Raw genomic sequence first — 25,334 nt, 5'->3', positions numbered from 1 at the left:
TTAGTCTATGTCAACTTACACAGAGGACATTCATGTTTTAACATGGGAAAATGATTATAGAAGGGGTGAACAATTATGTTGATTTAATTCACACTAATTCATTTTAATTCATGTTAAGGTAGGTGCACTTGGCAATGAACTTAATAAACTAAACTAAATTAAAGAAATTGGACTAAAGAAACTGATCAATGTCAAATAACGAGGATAGGCCACTATAGTGCCCCATGATCGTTGAGAGAGGGGGAAGGGGATAGGGACGGGGACAGAAGGTGAGGGGAAGGGTAGGCAAGGGGGGAGGGATGGGGGACACAGGGCACCGGGCAAGGGAGGGGAGACAAGTGGTGGGCAGGAGAGGAGAGGAAAAAAGTCCCCCCCATTCGTTGTGAACAGCAAGCTGCAAGGCCATCCTATGAGAGGGCATGGGGACGTTTCCCCTTCCACTACTTTCCACTATCGTTCCACTCATTAGCTCCGTCTATGGGCACGAGGATCTATGCTTCAACTTATATTGCACAAGGGAAGGGGGCCAAGTAAGGGAAGGGAGAGAGAGGTGGTGAGTCTAGTTGAAGGGGATGGGAGGTAGGAGGGCTAGGGAGGGGGGGAAAGAAGGGGTTTGTGCGATGGATGGGGAGAGGAGAGCTCGAAGGGGTGGACGGAGGGATTGGTAGGGGAGAGAAAGGGAGAGATTCATAGGTGGAATGCGAATTGCAAGGCGGAGGGCTTGGTAGGGGAGAGAAAGGAAGAGATTGGCAAGCGGAAGCCGGAGGCGAAACACTAAGGGGAGTGAGATGGTAGGATGCGAGGGAGAGCTTAATTTTTCGAGGGGAGGGGAGTTTTTAAATGTAGACTTAAGTTAATAACTTCCAAATTTTTGGGGGGCATGAACTTAGATTAAAACTTTTGATTTTGAGGGGATGGCAACTAATTAATTGGAAAAGTTTATGAGGGGCACATATGCACATAGATTTCCCATCCGTTACAAGGATGGAGATGGAGTGCCTCAAGGGGATGGATGATGGAAAGAAAGGCAATATGACTTGTGTACATGGTATTAATACTATTAGTTAGGGGGCTATGTTCCCATCGTGGAGACTTCGTGCTCCCTTCAAAGTAAAAGCATTTTGAGTGTCCGTTCGAGGGAGAGCTTGTGACAGCTGGCGCCCACCACGCGTCGACTGCCGAATGGCAAGGGAAGCCACGTCAGCGTGAATGCCCTAATAAGTAGCTGCCCTTCAGCCTCCACGTCACATGGGTCATCTCGATGCTCCCAAATCTCGCATTGGCATAGTCCTGCCACTACGTACCCTCAAGTCGCTCTTTCTAAGAGCTGCAATCTTTTAGGTCGATGAACTCGGTCATGCGGGACAGGGCCATGCGACGAGTCTGTGACGTCATCCTGATTGCTGCATCTCTCCGTCAGTTACACATTGTCTAGGCCACGTTGCTGGGAATTGAGGGCAGATAAATACAAGATGCAGCGACATACATCATTTCCATTATGCAGAAAGAGGATAAGAACAGGAGGCTTTTGGTTTCGATTGATTTGGATTGTCGCCTATCTTGGCGTGACAATGGCGGCCTTGTTCGCGACTTTCCTTTTTCCAGCTCTTCTGTCTATATTCAAGTCTCATGGCATCTATTCTCAGCCATATAGAATTCACAAGGTTAGCTCTTAATTCGCTTGCATCCTTTTTCTAGGAGTTTAATGTCTGCAAAATCAAGATATCCAGGCGATTCAATTGTCCGTCTTAAATGACCATCTAATTTCCTATCGACTCTTACAAGACAACTACTTATGCTTAACGAAATTTGCGATAAGCACATAGAGGCGATGTTTGAGCATTGTATTGCTACCTGGTAAACTTGTCGTCATGGGCATAAATGGGCCGTTTGTGTGGGAGTTTGCAGTGTTTTGTTTCGCATGAAGCTTACAGTGTTTTTTAGTTTTCATCAATTGGAAGGAGATGGCTGGTGTTCCAAAAAAATTTCATTTTTTTCGTGGAAAATAGGATGGTATCCTTGGTGCACCCGAATCCCTCGTGCTACACCCGGAACGGCAATCCATTTGAGTGAATTTTCTGTGTGTTTCGAGGGTCTCATCGTTGTGTATTTCACAAAATAAGATTTTGTACAGCTTAAGTCTGCTTTTGTTAAGCTAAAGTGAATCTTGTTAAGCTAAAATGAGATTCACTGTCTTGTGCAGCAAGGAGATCTTGGCAGGGTTGATCGCTTCAGGTGGACTCGAGAGATATCACCACCTCATTTGTCAAGAAATGCACAATTCATGCAAGAACCAGAGGCTTTCGACCATAAAAAGGTGATACCCATCCCATCCTTGGCTTGGACATTGCACAAAGAATAATTCCTTTCATATGCATCCTTCTTGCTTAGTGGGTCTACGCTGATGAAGCTCTACCATCAAAACCTAAACGAGAGACCGCTCACCTGCAATTTTTTTAATGGTTCTAGTCTTATGAAGGTATATATTTAATAGCTTGCTGGCCTGGAAATTCTTCACAGCAGTCCATGGTTGTCTGCAATGTTGTCTTCTATCCAACAATGGCGGCATCAGATTAGATCAAACTTAGAGCACTGATGTTAGAGTAGTGGACGATTATGTGTTAGAAAATACCCAACAGAGGGTACACGCAGCGGAAGACTTATAGTAATGCCTAGGAGCTCACACAGTGTGCGGTGTGGGTGTGGAATCACAAACTTCTTTACTTATGTGCATACAATAGGTGTGCAGACTCATCAATAGACAATAAACCAACCAGATAGAGAAACCACCAAAATATATATTTCCGTCCACAACTATGGACACAATACAAAAGAGACAGATCCAGAGTCCCACCAATTATGTGGTCCCCTGATCTTACCACAAGGTCCTTCTCCTATTTGCTGGCTATCTCTAGACTCGAGCCCGCGTGCTCCACCTCGAGCGTTTGTAGACTTTCTGTCGAGTGTGTTCTTCTCCACCTTACTGCCCGTGAATCAGCCTAGGTGGGCAGCCCCTACCAAGCTTTGTCTGCAGCACACAGGTCCCTGTTCCACTGCTCCAACCTGCTTGTGAATGGCTGCTCCATGATGATCACAACACCTTGCTGCCCTAGAAGACAGCCAAGGTCCCAGCCCTTAGGGAACTCAGTCTGCAGCACTCCAACTCTCCTTTACCTCCAAGATGAGGCTGCTCCTGTCTGCTCCACTTTCTGCTGGATATTGGATAATGAAATGAGGCCACAAGCCTCTCCTTTTATAGGGCTCAAGGCCCCCTTGAACCAACCGACCAGCCAGCCCTAAATGGGCCGACTGGCTGGTCTGTAGCAGCCCTAACCAACCGACCAGTTGGTTGGCTGGTTGGCTGCCTATCCAGCCCTATTTAGGGCCCTTTGCTGGCCCTTTGTTCCATGCAGGGTCCAGCCCCTTTGCTGCTGCTGTCCTGCGACCTGCCAGCCCTGCTTGCAGGCCATAGACCTGCCCATATACTTTGCTAAGGACCCCATCATGCAAGCGCCTCTGCCAGGCCCTTCTCCAGCGCTGTACAGTTCCGTACATTGCTGATGTCATCGCTCCTTTCATAGGGTCCTGCTGCAGTCCACTGAGTGCCTCATGCCAGGCCTGATCCAAGACACTGTGTCCCCGCCATCTTCCTGCACATGAGCTGCTCCTGATGCAGCCTTTCATCCTTGGGATACCCCACCAACCATGAATGCTCCAGATCTGTCCCAGATCCACACATCCAGGTAATCTCTCTTTGGGCACATTCTGCCCTAGGTCTCCCTCCCCCACGCTCTCCTCATTTGGGGGCTTACAGATGGGGAGGTGACCTTTCCAACATTATGCTGATAGAAGAATTTCTTGTTATAGAGATAACGTAGGTGCGTGCTACAGGCACATAATTGGAAATTTGAATAATGGCCAGCAAAATGTGCGAGTAAAGGGGCTACAGATTTCTGCTGAGATGTTACATCTTCTAGGAAACAGATAAGCAGTAAAGAAGCAATTGGCATAATTGCCGAGAGAGAGACTTGTCGGTAAACAGAAGAAGGCAGTTATAAAAACAGTAGCATGCTCAGTGTAAGCCTTGAACTCTGCTAAAAGTTATACAGAGAGAGCTGTTTGCAGACAGCGGCCAATTCATATGCAAGCTTCTTATTACAAGCTTGGGATGAAGAAGATTCTTACAAAATAATTGCCACATTTTGAGAAGCCTCTGTATGCTCAATTGTTAGTACCAGGGTTCCAGGCTTCACTGGTTATTTTCAGCAATCAGTTTCAGGGACTGTCCTCAGCCTGATCATTGTTGGGCCGAGGTCTGATGGACACATTAAAAGTGTGCATCAACAAGTAGTTCATGTGCTACGTTTTTATCTAGCTCAAAAGTCGAATATTTAGACATATGGAGGAGCCTGTCTATACACATTTATTAGTAGGAGGGATCTTCAGATAGAACAAGAATTCAACAAAGCGGAAAGGAGAAGCATGAAGCCAGCACCAAGGAGCAAAGAAAAGAACTCCAATCGGTATGAGGAACTACTCTGAGTATGCAAATTTCACGTTGTGAAGTTTTCGTCCAAGTTGCGGCCTGCTGGTATTGCGATAATTCTTTCTATCTTAAATGGTGCGTTGCCCTATCAGCTAGATTTAGATTTAGATGCTCGTTTGGGAGAGACTAAAATGAAATCGTTTAGACTTCATAAGCAGTTGTAGCTTGAATGAAGAGATTTGGACTACTTTTTGATTAGCCTTCTCCTTCAGTGCTAGCCTTCGTCATGGCTGAGTTTGCCCTTCACCTCCGGAGTGCCGACAAGACTTTGTATAAATGGATGCTCAAGTATGTGTGGGTGTGTGGATTTGTATGTGTGAGAGCATACTTTGATACTATGGTCTACACCCACTGTTGGGCGCTGATGACGTCAGTGGGGATGTCATAGTAGCTAGTCCCTGCTATGCATGATGGAGTTTATGGTTTTCAATCTTATGAGTGACTCTCGTGAGATTGAAACGGCACTATGTTGTGTTTTTAGAGGATGAGTTTGGGAATGTTCCTAGATTCATCTAGGTATATGCTTCTGCCGTATTAGCGGACATGCAAATTTCACGTTGTGAAGTTTTCGTCCAAGTTGCGGCTTGCTGGTATTGCGATAATTCTTTCTATCTTAAATGGTGTGTTGCCCTATCAGCTAGATTTAGATTTAGATGCTCGTTTGGGAGAGACTAAAATGAATTCGTTTAGACTTCACAAGCAATTGTAGCTTGAATGAAGAGATTTGGACTACTTTTTGATTAGCCTTCTCCTTTAGTGCTAGCCTTCGTCATGGCTGAGTTTGCCCTTCACCTCTGGAGTGCCGACAGAAACTCAGTACGAAGACTTTGTATAAATGGATGCTCAAGTATGTGTGGGTGTGTGGATTTGTATGTGTGAGAGCATACTTTTATACTATCACTGTTGGGCGTTGATGACATCAGTGGGGATGTCATAGTAGCTAGTCAGTGCTATGCATGATGGAGTTTATGGTTTTCAATCTAATGAGTGACTCTCGTGAGATTGAAACTGCACTATGTTGTGTTTTTAGAGGATGAGTTTGGGAATTCATCTAGGTATACTTTGAGTATGCCTAGTGACGAGTATAGTTGGCCGAGGTCCAATGGATAGATTGAAAGTGTTCATCGAGTAGAACAAATGCTATATTTTAAGTTATTATTGTTAGAGTTTCAACAAGCATTCTTACACAGCGTATTCTATTATGAAGTATGAACTTCCGATTCATGTGGATGATGATTGTATACATGATGCCAAAACGTTCTTCAAAATGTGCAAAGTGTGTTGCTTCTGTAAGCTGTGAAAAAACTAGGTTTAGCTTGAGAGATTAGACTTTGTTTCCCTGCTATATGAAGCTACTACCTTGGTAGGGCAGGCTTCCTTTGATGCTTCAAAAAATCAGCGAGGTAGCCCGATTTGTGCTGCTGAAGAGCTTGTGGTATAACGCAACGTATGTACTCTGCAGATATTTATAATTGATGGTATGGTTGAATTCCATGAGGTGCCTTCACATTTCTTATGCTTGAGAAACCGATGATGTAGCCCATTGGTTAGAATTGCCATCAGGCTGAAGAATGCACCCAATGTTCCATGCCATTGTTGAACATGACATTTGCACTCTGTAGACAACCATGAATGATGGTATGGTTGTGAGAGGTGCCAATGGCACTAGATGTGACATCATTGTTTTGGTTTCTGTGAGAACTGGTTCATTGATCTAGATACTTGGTTTCTGTGAGAACTGGTTCATTGATCTAGATACTTGATCAAGTGAAATTATTTGTGGGTAGGAGATCCTGTAAATTTAAGACTGCAAAAAATTGAAGGCGATTAATGATCAATAACCTTTAAAGTGGACTACCAAGGAGCTAGAGATGATATATTTTGGTCAAGGATTTTTTTGAGGATATTAAAGCTGGGAAATTGACAGGGATGGAATTAAATGGGGACGGGATGTTTTAATACAAAAATGAATTAGTATAGGGCAGCAGTGTCTGAGACTACTCAGTAGATACCTTTTAAACAAGGCAGTTGGGGTAATATTTCACTTGTCCATTTAATCTGAATGCAAAGATTTGATCCTATGCAAGCGTGCTATTTTTAATCCCTAGTATATCCATATTAGAGTGATATACATTATTTTTGGAAGTTTAGTTGTTACTTTTGGGAAGATTAGTCATTTGTGGCCTTAGTACAGTGCTTCTACGATGCTCAACAAGATGGCATTTCCTAATCTACTTCAATCTTGACATCAAACTTTGCAAATTTGGGTCTTAGCTACTTTTTTTGGGGGGTTGATGAAACGGGGAGTCTAAAGCTTTTATATTGTCTGTTTTGTTTTCTCTTTTCCAAATCTCATTTACTCATAATTTTGTCTAAAGTTTGCTTACAAACTCCTTTCTTTCCTTTGTTCTTTCCCTTGTTCTATAAAAAAATTTGAATTTGTAAGATTGCATATATTCTAGCCTTGTGAAGATATATGTAGAATTCAGCAAGACAACGTAAGATTCTGTGAAATTGTCTGGATGAAATTCTGGATGAAACTGTCTTGAAAGTTCGACTCTTGTGTATTAGCCTGCATCTCAGAGTTTATACATTCGTATGTCGGCATAGACTTGACAGTTGGATTATTTGATGAATGGCGGGGATTGAAGAAGCTTTGGAAGCGTCCACCAAATCGAGGATTTGAACCGTGTGTCCTTCCAAGGAAATCTTACAAGGGTAAGCTCTCTCTCTCTCTCTTCCTCGCAGTGGTGCATCTCTACTACTGGAAACATAGTTAGGGGAAACAAAAACGGAAAACAGGGAAACAAAAATGGAAACGGAAATGTCTCGGGTGTGCCGAAACAGGAAAACGCCACATCAGCAACGGGGTTTAGAAAAGGGAGTTTTGAATTGAGATTAAATTTAGTACAATGAGGTTCACATTTAGAATGCTACAGCCTATAGCCTACCTTTAATTTAAACATAGTGCATAGTACATAATACAAAGTTAAAATGATTGAAGATTCACTTAGCTGTAAGTCTGAAATCAATGAAAAAAGTTGAAGCCCTATGGCAATATAATATATATCACGTATTATATTTTCTGACAAAAGTACAAAACCCAAAAAGCCTTAGGGCTACATTAATGATAATATGAATAGAGTCCAATATTTGGCTCATCCATGGGATCCTTGTCCTCCAGGCTCTGGCTCAACCTCCACCTCCTCTTCCTCCTCCTCCGCTGCTGCCGCCTTCTCCCCCTTATCATCAGGGCGTCATCAGGCTTATGAAAACCAATAAATTTGTTATGTATGTACTCTTGTCTCATCTTGTTAAACAAACACAAGTTTGCATTAACAAAGACAAGATCGTTGGCCTTTGTGGTTTGAGACTGCTCCTTTTCTTTTATGAATATGAGCAAAGCTGCTTTACAAGCACGGAGCTACAATGCTGGCTAAGAATCCAAATGGCAAGCAATTGCAGCGCAGGGGAATCAGCTCCATAATCTTCTCGCCATGTAACAGCCCCAGCTCAAAATCTGAAATTGCAAAGCTCATAAATTTCAAATGTATGCATAGCATTTGTAATGTATAACGAATCATGCTGTGCATTGGCCATCCAAATATGCCCTCCTCCTTGAGATAATTGTCAAGCTGGTCGTTAACCGTTTGTCAAGCATCCGGCGTTGGCACCATCTTTTGAAGAGTGATGTTCCAATCATAGACCACCTCTGCCTTTCTTGCATCACTCTGCTGTGCATTTGCCTTGTGTTGAAACTCCCGGTCCAACACAAAGACAGGAGCATGAATGGGAGAGTAATATCGGTTCCACGTGCTCATGGCTAACTCTCTCAACCTTTGGGGATCTTTCTCTAAACACTCTTAAGATTTTCAATCATGTGATCCATCCTCTCATATACCTTTCCAATAAGTATATCTCTATCAACCTTTGTCAGCAACTTCATAATCAGCTCACACAAAAGCAACAACGTGTGATGCTTCAGCCCAAAAATCATTGCTGACTATATACAAGTCATAGCACACTATCCCAAGGGCCTACTTAGAAGCGGGGCATGCATCCCCCACTCCTTGAATCTCTCCTTCAGCCCTTCTTCAAAGTTCAGCTATCTTTCATCCCCCTCTTTCAGCCCTCTTTCAAGTTTCAACCCTCTCTTTTCTACGTGTGGCCATGGCTTCAGCAATTAGAATCTCCGAGTCTGAGCGCGAGGGAGAATTCGCCCAACTAGATTTTTGGTGGAGTCAAGTTGATTTGCAGGGCACGTACAGCACCAAGAAAGAAGGCGCTCACAAGTTTATGTCTAGGTGGTGTGGATTGAGAAGAGGTGGGGCCCCTGATAGGGTGAAGGCCCAACTTCTCGGCATTAAGGGAGAGGGGATTACAATATGAAACATAATCAGAAAGAAAGGAGGCATTTCCTCCTTCAGCCCTCCTTCAGCCTCTACTCCTTTAATCTCTCCTTCAGACCTTCTTCAAAGTTCAGCCATCCTTCATTCCCCCTCTTTCAGCCCTCTTTCAACTTTCAACCCTCTCTTTCTATGTGTGCATTCAGGAACTAGAATCTCCGAGTCTGAGCTTGAGAGAGAGTTCACCCACCCAGATTATTGGTGGAGTCAAGTGGATTTGCAGGGTACGTACAGCACCAAGAAAGAAGGCGCTCATTAGTTTATGTGCAGGTGGTGTGGATCGAGAAGAGATGAGATGAAGGCAGTTAATGAAGCCATTCAACCTGTGAAGGAGAAATGGCGTTAAGTATGGAGCCTCTTTAGTGCAGATGGTTGGAGTGATGTACAAAGTCACTCACTTGAGGGCATTTTGGTGTATTGTAGAGGATCTGCCCTCTACATACACTCCATAGACTGTGGAGTACAAGAAAAAATAGCGGATGTTTTGATGCAAACATGGGCAGATGCAATGGAATACGTGGACCCATCCAATGTTGTGCAGCTTATTTCAAATGTGAAAATACAAGAAGGCTACAGGTGCATTATTGGAGCAAAGGTATCCTCATATTCAAAGGTTTGAAGAAGAATAGAAAATGATGCTCTATATTTCAAAGATTTCTTCAATCAATGATGCAACAACAACAACAACAACAATAGCAATGGAACAAGACACTTTGGTAAATTAGAAATGCCAAAGTACAATGGACAAGGGATCCTACTAGATTCCTTCAACTCTTCAATACAGCATGTTGTTCTAGAGGTGACCAATGCTCTCTTTGAGTGTTTTGTCATAACTACCTCACATCTGTAATGCATGTTTGTCCAAGGCTTTGATGAGTGTTTCTTGGCTTGTCCATTTGACCTTGGAATTTCTATTGATTAAGGGCCAATTTTGAGGAGCATCTTCCTTGTCTAGATCATGTTGATTGGCATCCCACCCATAGTGATGGGGTACGGCATCAAATGTACGATGTGTTCAAAAGGAAGAAGGAGATTGTAAATACTCAAGGAGGTACTTTTCTTTGAGCAGTTTTGATCTACGCCAGGGATACTATGGCTCCAATTTTTTGCTTATGTCTAGAGTGGTTTATGTTTGGCAAATGTGCATGGAAATCTTGGAAGATCCTGTCCTCCTCTTGAGTGCATATCTGTGAATTGCTGCCAAAAATCACCAATGGGATTACCAGGCATGGGAATCGTGTTTGTATCCTTATCCAACTCTTGTGTGGGTGTTTGATTTGGATTTGGATTATCCATTTCATGATGCTCATTTATGGAATCATTGATGGCACCCTCCATTGGAAATTCAAGTGAGATCTGAGGAATATGTGGTCTTGGGGCTGTATTATCCCATGACTCCCAAAGTATTTTTCTTCATCGTTGGTTAATATGAACTCTCTTCTCTTTCTATCTTAACACTGAGCTAGCTAGGTTCAAGTGAGTACACTGAGCTAACACGGGAAGGAATCACATGAAGGGGGGGCATTTGGTGGTTGGTTGTGCAGGCTCACACTCTGTTGTCGTACCACCTCATGGGTTAACCTAGTACTCCCTTCATAGTCATAGGCACTCACTTAAAAGAGACAACTTAGCATTGTGTATGCATTGACATCTGGAAAAAGGTTGGCGTCTTCCTACTTTTAAGAACTTTCTTCTACCCTCTAACGCTCTCCAAGAATTCAACTTCTTACCAGAGGTTATAGTGGACAAACATGAGATGGAAGCAAGGAGTGAAGTAGAGAAGGGGGAAGTAGGGACGTTGATGGAAAGTGGAGGAAGAGCAGGAAAAATGGAATTTGTGACTTGATAGTCCTGAAGGGAAGGGTTTTCAAGCGGTCAAGAAAAGTCAGGTTACTAGATGGTAGGAGTTAGATTCTTGGATTAGGAGGTAGTGTTGAGAGGCATGGGCAAAGAGGCATAGCAAGGAATATGGGTTAGCATGGATGGAGTTCTTGTGTTGCACATAGTTTAAATAATGTGCTGAAAGACCTTGGCAAATTGCCTTTGAGTAAAGAATGTTATTGAAAGTGGAAGAGTGGTTGGTTGAGTTTATCACACGCCATCATTTTTCTCTTTCTTTACCGCAAGTTTGCAAGAAAGGAGCTTTTGAAGTGTACAGAGACAAGGCTTACCTATAATTTTTCGATGCTTCAAAGACTCCTTGAAATGCGACCTGCACTTAAACAAAATGTGGCAAGCCCAGAGTAGGCTGAAGAAGTGGATGGGTTGAAGGAGGGCTGAAGAGTTGAAGGAGTGTAAGGAGGGCTGAGACAAGCTCCAACAAGCTGGAAACGGTGAAATGGAGGCAGCGGCAAATATGTTAAGAGCAACCAGTCCTAAAGGGCACGTTTCCCCCCTTAAGAAACATTTCACGTCCCCTTCAGAAACGTCTCAGTGCTGTTTTTGTATGGGGAAACAGTGTTTTGGGGAAAAATAGGGGCTAAAAGGATAACTGAGAGTTTGAAAAGTGGCCTTGCTGAGATTGATAGATAAAAATCACACTTTCTTGTCTTGTTGGGGGCCGAATCTACTTTGAATGCCTGAGTTGTATTAGATAAAAGGGAAAGGGATATGCCCATTAGATCCATCCGGATGTATGTTAATTGAATAAGCAGATGGGGGTCTGCCTGTTGGAATCGTCGCCTCCCCATCTGTAAGCCCCCATATGAGGGGAGCATGGGGGAGGTAGACCTGGAGATATTAGGGCTGCCACATGGGCAGCACATGAGCTGCCATGTGGGCAGCTTTCAAGGCAATTGGCAGGGCATGGACCTGCAAAAGAGGCAGCAGATGAGCAGGCTGGAGGCAGCCACGTGGCAAACTGTCTAGCAGAGGATATGGGCAGGCTCGGGGCCTGCATCAGGTCTGACAGGACGGAACAGCCTCTGGCCATGGCGGCCTGCTTGGCGCAATAAATGGGCAGGTATAAGGCCTGCAAACAGGCCTGCAATAGGTGCAGGAAGGGGCAAAGGCAGCAGCCCAAAAGGGGCTGCCAAAGGCCCTTTTATAGAGCTGGTTGGACCAGCCAACCAAGTCAGTTTGTGACAGACCAGGTTGGCCAGTCTGGTCGGCCCAAACAGACCTAGGGGTCGGCCCTACCAGGTCGGTCCATTTCAGGGCCCCTTGGGCCTATAAAAGAGGAGGCATTTGACCTCATTCAATATCACTTGGAGCAGCCCTCAACCAGCAGATAGGAGCAGCAGCAGGACCTACCTTGGGCCTACATTCAGGATGTGAAGGTGACCCAGAACAAGCTGCAGACTAAGCTAGAGGTGCTGCCCACCTAGGCTGGCTTCCGGACAGCAAGGTGGAAGGGATCTAGACAGAGAGTGTACATATGCTCAAGGTGGAGCACGCGGGCTCAGAGATCTAGGAGATCTAGAAGTGGTTGGCATCTAGTAGGAGAACCTGTTGGTATTGTATTCTGTCCTACTTTGTGGACGGACGGAAATATAAAGAGTTGCTTCTATATTTGTCTCTGAGCATTGCCTATTTACTGGCTTGCACATTTTTGCACATTAGTTAAGAAGTTTGTGATTCCACACCCCACACACGCACATTGTGTGAGCTCCTGGGCAATACTATCAGTCTTCCGCTGTGCGTACCCTCTGTTGGGTAATTTCTAACATGGTATTAGAGCCCAAGTAGGAGGCTTATAAGTGTGGGAGCCTGAAGGTGGGGACCTTGCTGAAGGACGACCTTGATTCAGAAGCTCTTGGGAATTGACTTCCATGACTGGAGGATTGTACCCTTGCGAGAAGGAATTTGAGTTTGGTTGACTTTGCTATGTGGTATAACAGCAGAGATGTTGACTGCTACAACCTCTTCAGCCCCTGCTCTCCCTTCCTCCTCCCCTAGTTTTCTCTCATTCACTATCCCTAACTTCGGAGAGTCTGAGATAGGTTTTGTCTAAGTGACAAAACCTTATCCTTCACTAACCGTAGTTAGTGAACTAACTATGGTTAGGGGGGAAAACCTCTAAAGGAGGGAAAAGTGCCCCTAACCTACTTATTACATTACATTGGTCACTGCTAAATTATAATAATAATTCTAACACCCCCCTGCAGTGCCAATGTCATGTACAAGGAAATGATCAATCACCAAAAGGAGATAAGTTCAGGGCACTGCGAAATGCCTCAAACTTTTCACGTGGAAGTGCTTTGGTGAAGATGTCTACAACATTGTCATGTGTTGACACATAGATCATACTGATCTCTCCTGCATGCAACTTCTCTCTGACATAGTGATAGTGAACCTCAATGTGCTTTGTGCGAGCATGAAACACAGGATTCTTTGCCACTGCTATAGCACTCTAACTATCAGTGCGAATCGGAGAAGGACCCTCTAATGAAAGATGAAGATCGGCAAACAAATGACGCAGCCAAACACATTCAACTGTCACTGTGAAAGCTGCCTTGTACTCAGCTTCACATGAGGAGGTAGCCACAGTAGATTGTTTCTTGCTCAACCAAGAAATGCAAGCATGTCCTAGAAAGAAACAATTCCCACTGGTGGACTGCCTAGTATCATAGTCTCCAGCCCAATTTGAGTCACTGTAAGCATACATCTGCAAGTCACCCCCCCTGGGAAACATCAAGCCAAAAGACTTTATACCTTGCAAGTAATGAAAGATGCGTTTTACAGCCTACCAATGCATAATCTTTGGGCTATGCATATACCTGCTCACCTGAGAAACTGAAAATTGAATATCAGGTCGTGTATTGCAGAGATAAATGAGGTATCCAACAGCCTGACTATAGAGCGTGACATCAATTGATTCACCCGCATCATGCATTGTAAGCTTCAGCCCCGGCTCCATGGGAGTGGACATAGGCTTGCAATCATGCATGTTGAATCTGTCCAAGAGCTTTTGAACATACTTGGACTGAGACATAACAATGCCACGTTTCTCTTGAATAAATTGGATCCCCAAAAAGAAATGTAACAAGCCCAAGTCTGACATATCAAATGTAGCTTTCAATTGGGCCTTGAAATCTGCAATTACTTCCTTATTTGATCTGGTGAGCAGCATGTCATCTACATAAAGAATGATGACCAGAATATCCCCCCCATCCTGCTTGATGTAGAGGGTGCTCTCAATCTCAGGACACCGATAGGATTCCAAAATATGAGGCTGAATTCGAGCAAGCTTTCTTTTTACGTAAAAATGAGCGTGGGAAGCGTGGAATAATTGTAGGATTAAAAAAAAACTTTAGTCCAGTACAGCAAATTATAGGGAGGAGAAGGGAATCGATGAATTCAGAAGATACGAGATTTTCTGAGGGCTTTAAAAGACAACAATAAGGTTGTGGTGAGAATAAATTCTCCCAAAACCTTTGAAGAAGCCATGAACTATGCTCATGCCCAGATATATGACGATACCATGTGAAAATCTAGAGTTGGAACTACGGGACAAACTGGTTTTGTTTAAAGATTCAATAAATTTCCCAATTTGAAAAGCAGGGGCAATTTAAGGACAAGGTTTGCCCAAGAAACCTCAAACACAAGGATATCCTCTTTTGGAAAGGCCAAGCAAGAAAATCCTGGCTTTAAATGTTTAGGCAAAGGTCAGAGCATTCCTAATCTTGGTGTATTTTGGACATTTGTAAGTATTTATAAGGCTTTGGGTCATTAGGGATGTAGTATTTCAAGAGACTGAGCCCTATCTAGACAATGAAACAGCTTGTGCACGTGCATTGCTCTTGACGGTGTTCAATCTTAAAGCAAAGGAGCAAAAACAAACTCAGTGAGCTCAGAATGAGATTCGGAAGAAACAGATGAAGAGCCGCGAACGAAGAAAGCTTCTATGAAGGAGAAAAGATTACCTTGGTGGTACATGAGGACCACGAAAGACCCAAGGGTAGCCAATATACTTGAAGCGAGTTCAGATGGAGAGAGAAGATTTCAAAGGACCCATAAAGCTCGAACAATGAACTACTCACTAATGGCTCCTTTAGTGCTAGCCTTCGTCATGGTTGAGTTTGCCCTTCACCTCTGGAGTGCCGACAGAAACTTAGTACGAAGACTTTGTATAAATGGATGCTCAAGTATGTGTGGGTGTGTGGATTTGTATGTGTGAGAGCATACTTTTATACTATGGTCTACACCCACTGTTGGGCGCTGATGACGTCAATGGGGATGTCATAGTAGCTAGTCCTTGCTATGCGTGATGGAGTTTATGGTTTTCAATCTTATGAGTGACTATCGTGAGATTGAAACTGCACTATGTTGTGTTTTTAGAGGATGAGTTTGGGAATGTTCCTGGATTCATCTAGGTATATACTCACTAATGGCTCAACTGAAGAAGATTGATGAGCCAAGGAATTTTGAAGAGGCAAAGGACATCCTTGAGTTGCAAGACGTAACGAAGATTGAGATGGATGCCATTGAGAACAACATCATGTGGGATTTTGTACAAATACCAGTCAAGCGGAAGGTGATTGGAACCAGTCAGTCTACAAAGCCACGTACAAGTTAGGCAGTACATTCGACAAGGTTGGTGGCCAGTGATTACTCACCGGTTGAGGGCCTAAATTATGATGAGACCTTTGCACCAATGGCTTGGATGGAAACAATTCGGACATTGATCTTAGTAGCTGCCCAATATAAGTGGCCTATTTACCAGATGGATGTAAAGTCTACTTTTTTCAATGGAGATGTGGAAGAGAAATCCATGTGGAGCAGCCATAGGGCTTTCAAACCAAGAGGACTATGGTGTGCAGACTTAAGGAGGCACTCTTTTGGGCTTAAATAGGCTCCCCTAGCATACTCGTCAGAGATTGGTCTTTCTCATGTTTGTCCAATGCAAACCTGTACCTTCGTTCAGATGGTGTAGGAGGATAATGGCGATTCTCTATGTGGATGATCTTGACAAGGGAAATCTCAACAAGAAGATAAGGAAGGTAAGACACTCCACTTTGTATGAAGAGTTTGAGTGACTTATCTTGGTCTGTTGCATTGTTTTTTGGGGATTAGATATGGCAGGAATAGGAGAAGACTTTTATCTCTAAGGAAAAGTACTGCTAGGAAATTCTAAAGCGGCTCCAATAGAAGAGTGCAAGGAGAACAGCGCCCAAGATAAGGAAGGTAAGACACTCCACTTTGTATGAAGAGTTTGAGTGACTAATCTTGGTCTGTTGCATTGTTTTTTGGGGATGAGATATGGCACGAATAGGAGAAGACTTTCATATCTAAGGAAAAGTACTGCTAGGAAATTCTAAAGCAGCTCCAATAGAAGAGTGCAAGGAGAATAACGCCCATGGAAGTGGAGAACAAAGCAAAGACAATACTTTGAGCTGGTGGATTCGACCAAGTATCAACAACTTTTTGGGATCTGACTCTACCTCACAAACACTAGTCCCAACATTGCATGCTCAATGGGACTATTTTGCCAATTTTCATCAAAACCCTATTTCGTGGCTTAGTAAGAAATAACCAACACCTGCTCTTTCATCTACAGAGGCAACTGTACCAGGCGGCCTGCATGGCATCATGTGAGTCCTTATGGCTCAAATGGATCCTTGAAGACATGGAGGTTCTACGGGAGGAAGCAGTGGAGATCTAGTGCGACAACCATAGTTGGATTGTGATCGTGAAGAACCCCAAAGAAACACATTGATGTTCACTACCATTTTATCAGGCAGCTGATCATGGATGAGTTGATCGAGATGACTTACTGCCCGTCGAAAAAAAAAGCTGCCGATTTATTTACCAAGTCTCTTTTGGTGAGCAGATGGCATATCATTTGACGTATGGGACTTGGCCCACATTGAGTCAGTGAGAGCGGTGTTAGAGATCACTAAGCCCACCTGTACATGGAGGGCATAGGGGCAGTAGATCTAGAGGATGGGCAGGCTAGGCAGAGTAGGTCAGAACTGCTACAGGCCTCACATTGAGGCTGTTAGCAGCAGATCTAGGTTGCTGCCTACAACCATATATAGGAGTAGATCTGGAGCAGTTTTTGCTCCAGATAAAGGCGCCTGGACAGGTGCAGTCAGAGTGCACAAAAGCCCACGAAATAAGACCTGCTGGTCAGGTCAACTTGCTGACCAGGTCGGCTGGGTAGTGGCTGATCTGGTCGCGGCCAGATCAGGGCAGCTGGTGGTCCAGTTTTAGTGCTGCCTTGCCCTAATAAAAGGTGAGGCCGTTCCTTACGGTTCCTATCCAACTGAAACCCTCCTTCACAGAGACGTGCAGGAGTGGACAGTGAAGATGATTAGCCCCTCTTCATCCCTGTTGTGATGCAGTCTTCCTTGCTGTTGTTTTGCCCGGCCCTTCGCTGGAGTTCTGAGTTCTCTTTGGAGCTCTACTTTCCCACATCTGTGGATGATAATACAAAGTTATACAAAGTTATTCTTACTTGCTTATTTTTTCTTCAATTCATTGTTATATGTTGTTCATATTCAAGGTATTGTTGAGAGTGTATTGGAAAGAGTTGGTCTACGTTATCTGCTGTGCACAGGTGCATTCAAAGGTATATTGAAATTCTGACGAGGAGACCTCAGTTCAGAAGGTGCAGAATTCCAATCGACTCTTATGTCTGAAGGATAGGTACCTTTGTGAGAAGGTAGGTGACCGAGATTCAGTAAGTGTGCCTTGGTCGAGCAGGGATTGCAAAGAGTTTGCATCAGTTGTATTTGCGTTGTTAGGTCTATTGGAGGATCTTCAGTCCAATGGCTTCACATGTGCTGATAGCAAAGTTTGAGAGGCGGGCAAACTGGATGGGGATAATTACCCTATTGGAAGGTGAACCTGTGAGTCATTTGGCAAGAAAATTATGGAAGGTAATGAGAGGAGGGGATCTGAAGACTGACCCTTTGACACAGTGGATCATGCAAATCTATACGAGGTGGAAGAGTGGGAGGAACAGAATGCTGAGGCGTTGTCAATGATCATTAGACGCAATGATTCTGCACATTTAGTTGGCAATGTCTCACAGGAAGCATGGATATCGTGAAGGACTTGTACGAGATGAACAATACTACGAGGATCCTCAACCTCCAAAATCAAGTGTGCAAGCTTAGCACAAAGGTTCTGAAGTTTTTCGGTAGCATATTCTACATGAGCATAGGCAGTTGAAACAGGTCCACTTTATGACCAAGTGCTCCCGATTGATCCTTAACTATCTTCAATCTCATGAGGTAGTCATGCATGGCATCTCCCTCCTCCATCCTTATGGTAAGCAAGGTCAAAAGGAGTTGTCCAAGCATTATGTCTCTTGTTATTTGGTCATAGGCGCCCAAAATGTTAAAATGAATTGCTTTGCTTAACAAATTTTTTTCTTATCTAATCTTAATCTTCTTCTACTCTCCCATTCCTCTTCGCATTCTCCCTTTGTCTTGCTTCTTCCATCTACTCTTATATTCTTTCTTACCACTTTTCTAATAGTTTTACATTTGTAAGGATGGATATATTTGTAGTCATGAAAGTAGATCGATTCATGTTTGTTTAGGATATCTTTAGTTTGGTTTCATGGCTTGATATTTCCTAGATACTTTTGACTGTGTTTTGACATTCTTCATTATTCTGTGGAATAAATGATTGATCCTTGCAGTGGATGTGTAGGCCTCAACTTTACAAGAGGTTATTTGCTAGTGCATGCTAATGGAGGATTGAATCAAATGAGAGCGGGGGTAAGTTTGTTGAGGAATTGATATTTTGGAGTCTAATTTTCCATCTAGAAGTTAGCCGAACGTACTTACTCTTAGCCTCTTATATGTGAATCCTGTAGTGTGCAATTGCATGGTTGGAAACTTAAGGTTCTTGTTATCTTCCCTCATCTTAAGTCACTGTTTATCCATCGTTATTTTCTTACCTTGTCTTACATGTATGTTTATTTATATTCTTTCTGAGGGTTTGCTTTTGTGTATGCTATGGTGCTGTGAATGATGGTGATTTGATGTCCAATCTCTCCAGATATGTGACATGGTGGCAGTGGCACGTATCCTGAATGCGACTCTCGTCATTCCTGATCTAGATAAGAGATCTTTTTGGCAAGATTCCAGGTGAGCACAAGTTTGTGTTTTTCAAAGAGTGCAATTGGTACTTGAATCATCTTTCGTGGGTCACTAACATTGCCCATGACATGCTCACTTGACATTTCTACTGTAGAGAGAGAATTTATAAAGCGTGCCTGGTCAGTTGCTCCTGTAAAGTCTGCCTCTTGGAAGCAGATTGACCTATCCTGTGCAGACCTCAAATCATAGACTCCATAGGAATGGGCGTTGACCTTGCAGGGAATGCAGTGGCAGCAGATTTATCACCAATAGACTGAGTATGATGCTATGGCAGAAGAGTGACAGTTTGGCTATAATTTTAAAAAGAGATGGATAAACAACTAGAACTGGCTAACCAGTTACATGGTGGCTGAATAGCTAGTCTACTTGGAATTATTGATTGCTTGACTTCGTTGGAAAAAACACTAAGCATGCGTCTCTAGACTAGACACCATGTAGAGGACCAGATATACATTTGTATGTATTATATATGTATATGTATATGTGTGTGTGTACACACACACAGACACACAAACACACACACACACATATGACCTTGCATCACCAACTATGAATGCTAAGTCATTCTAATGCGGAAGATATGCCAGGATACTACAACTGTTATGATCTAGTTACGCTAAATCTGATTCATGCTCTAAGAAAGCTACAGGCGTCCGATCCAGAATCTCCTCCCAGCCAAATCGCTTTCTTCCATTCTCATGTATTCTCAATTTCCATTGTCCAAAGTGTGGAATGGACGGACAGAAAATATACATCAACTAGATTTAGATGCTCGTTTGGGAGAGACTAAAATGAAATCGTTTAGACTTCACAAGCAGTTGTAGCTTGAATGAAGAGATTTTGGACTACTTTTTGATTAGCCTTCTCCTTTAGTGCTAGCCTTCGTCATGACTGAGTCTGCCCTTCACCTCCGGAGTGCCGACAGAAACTCTGTACGAAGGCTTTGTATAAATGGATGCCCAAGTATGTGTGGGTGTGTGGATTTGTATGTGTGAGAGCATATTTTTATACTATGGTCTACACCCACTGTTGGGCGTTGATGACATCAGTGGGGATGTCATAGTAGCTAGTCCCTGCTATGCGTGATGGAGTTTATGGTTTTCAATCTTATGAGTGACTATCGTGCGACTGAAACTGCACTATGCTGTGTTTTTAGAGGATGAGTTTGGGAATGCTCCTAGATTCATCTAGGTATATGCTTCCGTCGTATTAGCGGACATGCAAATTTCACCTTGTGAAGTTTTCGTCCAAGTTGCGGCCTACTGGTATTGCAATAATTATTTCTAACTTAAATGGTGCGTTGCCCTATCAGCTAGATTTAGATGCTCGTTTGGGAGAGACTAAAATGAAATCCTTTAGACTTCACAAGCAGTTGTAGCTTGAATGAAGAGATTTGGACTACTTTTTGATTAGCCTTCTCCTTTAGTGCTAGCCTTCGTCATGGCTGAGTCTGCCCTTCACCTCTGGAGTGACGACACGAAGACTTTGTATAAATGGATGCTCAAGCATGTGTGGTGTGTGGATTTGTATGTGTGAGAGCATATTTTTATATTATGGTCTACACCCACTGTTGGGCATTGGTGACGTCAGTGGGGATGTCATAGTAGTTAGTCCTTGCTATGCATGATGGAGTTTATGGTTTTCAATCTTATGAGTGACTATCGTGAGATTGAAACTGCACTATGTTGTGTTTTTAGAGGATGAGTTTGGGAATGTTCGTGGATTATTCTAGGTATATACTTAAGGGATATGAGGCGTATATAAAAAAACCCGTGAGTGCATGCACCTGCCATACCGTGCATTCCCCATGTCTCTAGAAGACTTATTGCTATATTTAGCCGCTTGCTAAGGTTTAAGCCCCTTACCATGCATTCAATCATTAAAGTCCCTTAGGTCTTTTATTAATTCACCAACCACAAGGCACTTACCCCTAGGAGCATGGTTCACAAATTAACCCGTCGAATGTGCATGGGAGCCTTCTAGCCGTCTTGGACCTCGATCATCAAAGACCTCGACAACTAAATCCATGATGAACAATTCTTCATACAAGATAACAATCCATTATCTACATCTATATACATTACCATTGTTCCCCCTGTGGACTTTTTGTCACCTATCCATAAGTGTTGCTTTGCTTGCTAAGTATGTCTTCCTTTTGTTTTTCATAAAAGTTTTTGTTTACCTCTTTTTTCTTCTCTTTCATTTTCTCTTTTATTTTCTTTGTAGATTTTTGATCTTTAGAACAACAAAAATTCTAAATTTGTATGATTATAGACTTATTCTAGTCTTACAAAGGTATATTGTTCCCCCCTATGGACTTTTTGTCACCTATCCATCTGAGCTCATGCTACGTTCTAGCTAGAACTGAAATCTTCCTTGAGGCCAACAAGAGGGCGGTAATAGACAATTAACCAACCAATGCTCTCACATCAGCAAATAGACAACCAGTAGACTGGGAGCTAGAATGCTCCTGCTCAAGACAATGACACAAACTAGCCCCAAACCTAATGCCCATATTCTCAAGAGCCTTCTCCAAAATAGACTCGTCATGCGCGGGTCTTTGTCACAATGATAGATTGAGGCATCCCATGATATTTAAAGATGTCTTGCATAAACAATCTTTCCATGTGATCTGCTGTAATTTTCTTCCTCACCAGAATGAAATGTGCCTGCTTGCTAAACGGGCATATAATAGTCCAGAGGCCATCATTGCCCGTAGGTGTCCTAGGAAGATAAAAAATAAAATCCATGGCAATGCTCTCGTCTCAAAGCTGGCCGATAGAAAAAGTGCTCCACTACCTTCACCATGGCATTTATGCCTCTATGCTCTTTGTACGATGGAGCATGACTCTCTATTATAACCTTAGGCCTCAACTGTTTTTGACACAAAGGCAACCATGTATCATAAGAAAGCCATCCCTGAGAGTGTAGTGCTCATGTTACCATTACACAGCTGGTCATAGGTTCTTACAACATCGATGGACACTGCTGAAACCTGAGGTTTCCTTCATACTGCATTAGCCATAACATTCTTTTTACCCTCAACATGCACAATCTGAAAATGAAAGATGGATAAAAAGCTAACCCAATGCATCTGCTTCTTAGTCAAGTTGGACTGAGTAAGGAAATATCTGAGGGACTGATGATCTGTTTGCATTGTGAATTCAACCCCAATCAGATAGTGTTTCCAAATAGAAAGAGCATGAATTACAGCCAATATCTCTTTCTCATAAATCCTTAAATGTCTCTCAACATCTCGCAAGATTCTACTCTCACAAGCAACAACTTGGCCATCCTGCATAAGAACTGCTCCAAGGGCGTTTTTCCCACATGCATCACATTGGAGATGAAAAGATTTTCGGAGATCTAGCAAGATCAACACTGGATAGAAGTAAGCTTTTCTTTGAGAATTTCAAATGCTGCAATTTGACTTTCAGCCCATGCTCCCTTCTTATGCATTGCATAGAGAGGTGAAGCAATCTTAGCAAAATGACGTATAAAGCGTTTGTATTATGAGCATAAACCCAAGAAGTTCTGATCATGCAAATTTCTCAGCTGTGACCGATTGCGGATTGCTTCCGTCATAGCAGGAACCATACGCATTCCATCCTTGGAGGCAATGTGTCCTAGAAAGTGAATCTCAGGCATGAAAAGCATTAAACAGCCTGTGGTTTTGAGTTTTGTAATGACCATGGCCAAATGCTTCGTATGCTCTGCCTCATCCAGTGAGTATACAATCATATCATTAAAGAAAGTACCCGCAAAGGATCTATGCTCACGAAAGATTCTATCCATTATTCGATTAAAGGTGTAAGGAACATTTGTAAGCCCAAATGGCATCACTGAGAACTCATATAATCCAAAGGAGGTTTTGAAAGCCGTCTTGGACACATCGTCCAATCGAATGTGTATCTAGTGATACCCACTCTTCAAATCTAGGCGGCTGAAAACAGTCGGTCCCTCCAACCGATCCAAGATAACATCAATTCTTGGAATGGAGAATCTATTTTTAATTGTTATTTTGTTCAAGGTGCGATAATCTATGCACATACACCGTGAACCGTCCTTTTGGACTAATAGAATTGGTGAGCAATAAGGAGATGAATTGGGCTGAATCAGCCCCTTAGCTAATAAATCCTTCACTTGGCTCATTATCTATTGCTACTGGGCTGTACTAGCCCTGTATGGTGGCTGATTTGGTGGGCTACGACTTGGTATTACATCTATGCCATGATCTTAGGCCTCTCGGGTGGAAGTTCCTTTGGCAAAGAGTTAGAAAAACAGTCCCGAAACTGATCTAGGAAACTGTCTGCTCTTGATCCAGCTTAGATAAAACAATTTGCGGATTATCAAACTCATTATCCTTTACGAAAACTATGTACGCAGAAATATGACTTTCATTATTGAAGAAATTGCAGAGCCTGGCCTCTCACTCTTTCCCCCCTTATTAAATGGAGCCTTTGAAACACTCTTGGCTTTCTTGCTCTTCTTGAAAGTATCAGATTTGGTGCTTTTATAACCACTTGTATTTCCAAGCAACAACGCATCAGCAACTTGGTTATGACATTGGGATAGAAATGCTCTAAGATGTTGGCTTCAACTGATTTGGCTGGGCAGATCCTAGAGTCCCCCAACTCGGTTGGAGGTGCCGTGTGCTTTGCCTGTTGCTTGTAACCCCACTTGTGCCAAGATTCTGTTGGAGAACTTGGAGACCTATATCAGAATTTCTGTTGTTTTACTTGTCTGGAGTGGCATCACCATGTTTGCATCATTCTTCCACTCTAGTTTGGGGACCCCATTTTTTGCTGCTGTGCCCAAAGAAAGCTTCATTGGTCACTGTGCTGATCTTCTTGTTGGGGGTTAGTCAAGAGTACCTCACCGCTCTCATTGTGTGTGGGGGACGGAGTGGAAATTGATGCGGGAATGGGAAATTGTGAGGCACATCACACCGTTGTTGCTCCTAAGGGCACCAGGCTCTGCCCCTTTACCTTGGCTATAAATTTTAATGGATTGTTATCCCTTCAAACACGTTTTCGGGTGAGTTCTACTTTCTGGCAGCATGTATTGTGTAGCAGCTGTGGTCCACAGAGCACTTATCTGCTTTATAGTCTCTTGGGCCTTTCTTGGACAATTTATGCTGTTTGTAGGTTTCTTCACAATGCTGTCCTAGTATTTTCTCCCATGTTTGCAGCTCCGGGAAATAGAGATGGCAGTTTTATGTCCCAGGTTTTTATTATACAGCATGTTTTTAGCCTTAACGACACACAAGTGAGTCTATGGTTGTATCACAAGTGAGAACAGCTTACCACTTTGACCTCATCGAGGCTTTAAAAGGAAGAACTTATCTCACATTGCAACGAAATTAACGTGTAAACATTTGCAATCATATGCTTAAAAAGCCTTGCAATCATCATGCAGTCAAATAAATAAATCAGGTGGATATGTTCATTCTATGAAATCGGTGACAGTGCGCCTAATACACTACTATCATAACTAAACTCTGCAAGCGCTCAGGGTTTTGTACATTGTGGTGGATGTCTATAGGTATCATTGATCCAATCATTTACCTTCTGGTCTCATTATGATCATCTATTTAATGGTGATGTGAATTATTTGCGGTGAGTTTATCATATGAGATGAATCTGGCATCATGGTCATCGACAAAGACTTATTGTTTCCAATGGATGGATTTGTATAAATTGCCACACCATAAGGGCTGGTGAATGCTTAGCCTTAGTGAGAATCAATTCCCTACCATGCAACCAAGGCTGATGCATCAAACTGTGTCAATGTCATCAGGGTCATTTGCCACTGCAAGTTGAAATTTATTGCATAGGTCTGGGTACAGCAGGTGTTTTGGCTCATATTTTGTGACTGCACAATTGCGTTTCTCTTGTGTATGCCAATGAGAACAAATGCTCTTTTATGATTCAAGAGGTCGATGATGGATTTATTGATTTTTAAATCCTTTTTCAGCCTTTGGAATAGAGTATGTCATCCCATTGCATTGTGTAATTTAAGGTTTTTATGATTGCAGCAATTTTTCGGATGTCTTTGATGAAGGATATTTCATCAAGGCACTGGAGGATGACGTGCCAGTTGTAAAGAAGCTTCCTAAGGAACTTTTGTCAGCTCCTAAGGCTCACAAGCAGTTTAGAAGCTGGTCCGGTGTGAAGTACTACCAGGAGGAAATAGCCCTGCTATGGAAGGATTACAAGGTGCAGACCTCGCGTTGAATTGTACTAAGTAGTACTCAGTAAGCTGGGTCTTCGCAGGGGTCATGTCTTGATAATGCTATCATTTAGATGACATATGGTGCTTTGTCGT

At 42.9% G+C, this 25,334-nt stretch overlaps 1 protein-coding gene across 4 annotated transcripts in view; it reads left to right on the top strand.

Annotated features, from left to right (window-relative positions):
* Positions 1-991: 991 nt before the first annotated feature.
* The window catches only part of LOC147892284 (O-fucosyltransferase 38-like), a 42,281-nt gene continuing 17,938 nt past the window's right edge, over positions 992-25,334 (top strand). For 2 of the 4 annotated variants that reach the window (XM_087387890.1, XM_087387888.1), the window contains exons 1-6: positions 992-1,664; positions 2,204-2,317; positions 7,198-7,264; positions 18,556-18,623; positions 18,907-18,995; positions 25,045-25,225. In XM_087387890.1, the coding sequence (XP_087244016.1) occupies positions 1,473-1,664; positions 2,204-2,317; positions 7,198-7,264; positions 18,556-18,623; positions 18,907-18,995; positions 25,045-25,225 (711 nt within the window). In that variant the 5' untranslated portion in view covers positions 992-1,472. Of the gene's footprint in view, positions 1,665-2,203; positions 2,318-7,197; positions 7,265-18,033; positions 18,169-18,555; positions 18,624-18,906; positions 18,996-25,044; positions 25,226-25,334 lie in introns of those variants that run through there. The other 2 variants (XM_087387889.1, XM_087387892.1) reach the window with 2 other exon arrangements.

Source organism: Dipteris shenzhenensis, chromosome 17, assembly GCF_047967505.1.
Source record: "Dipteris shenzhenensis isolate YYH24624 ecotype China chromosome 17, Dip_SZ_1.0, whole genome shotgun sequence".
NCBI lineage: Eukaryota > Viridiplantae > Streptophyta > Polypodiopsida > Gleicheniales > Dipteridaceae > Dipteris > Dipteris shenzhenensis.
The sequence above is the reverse complement of the archived record's forward strand: the minus strand, read 5'-3'. Positions and strand labels throughout refer to the sequence as shown.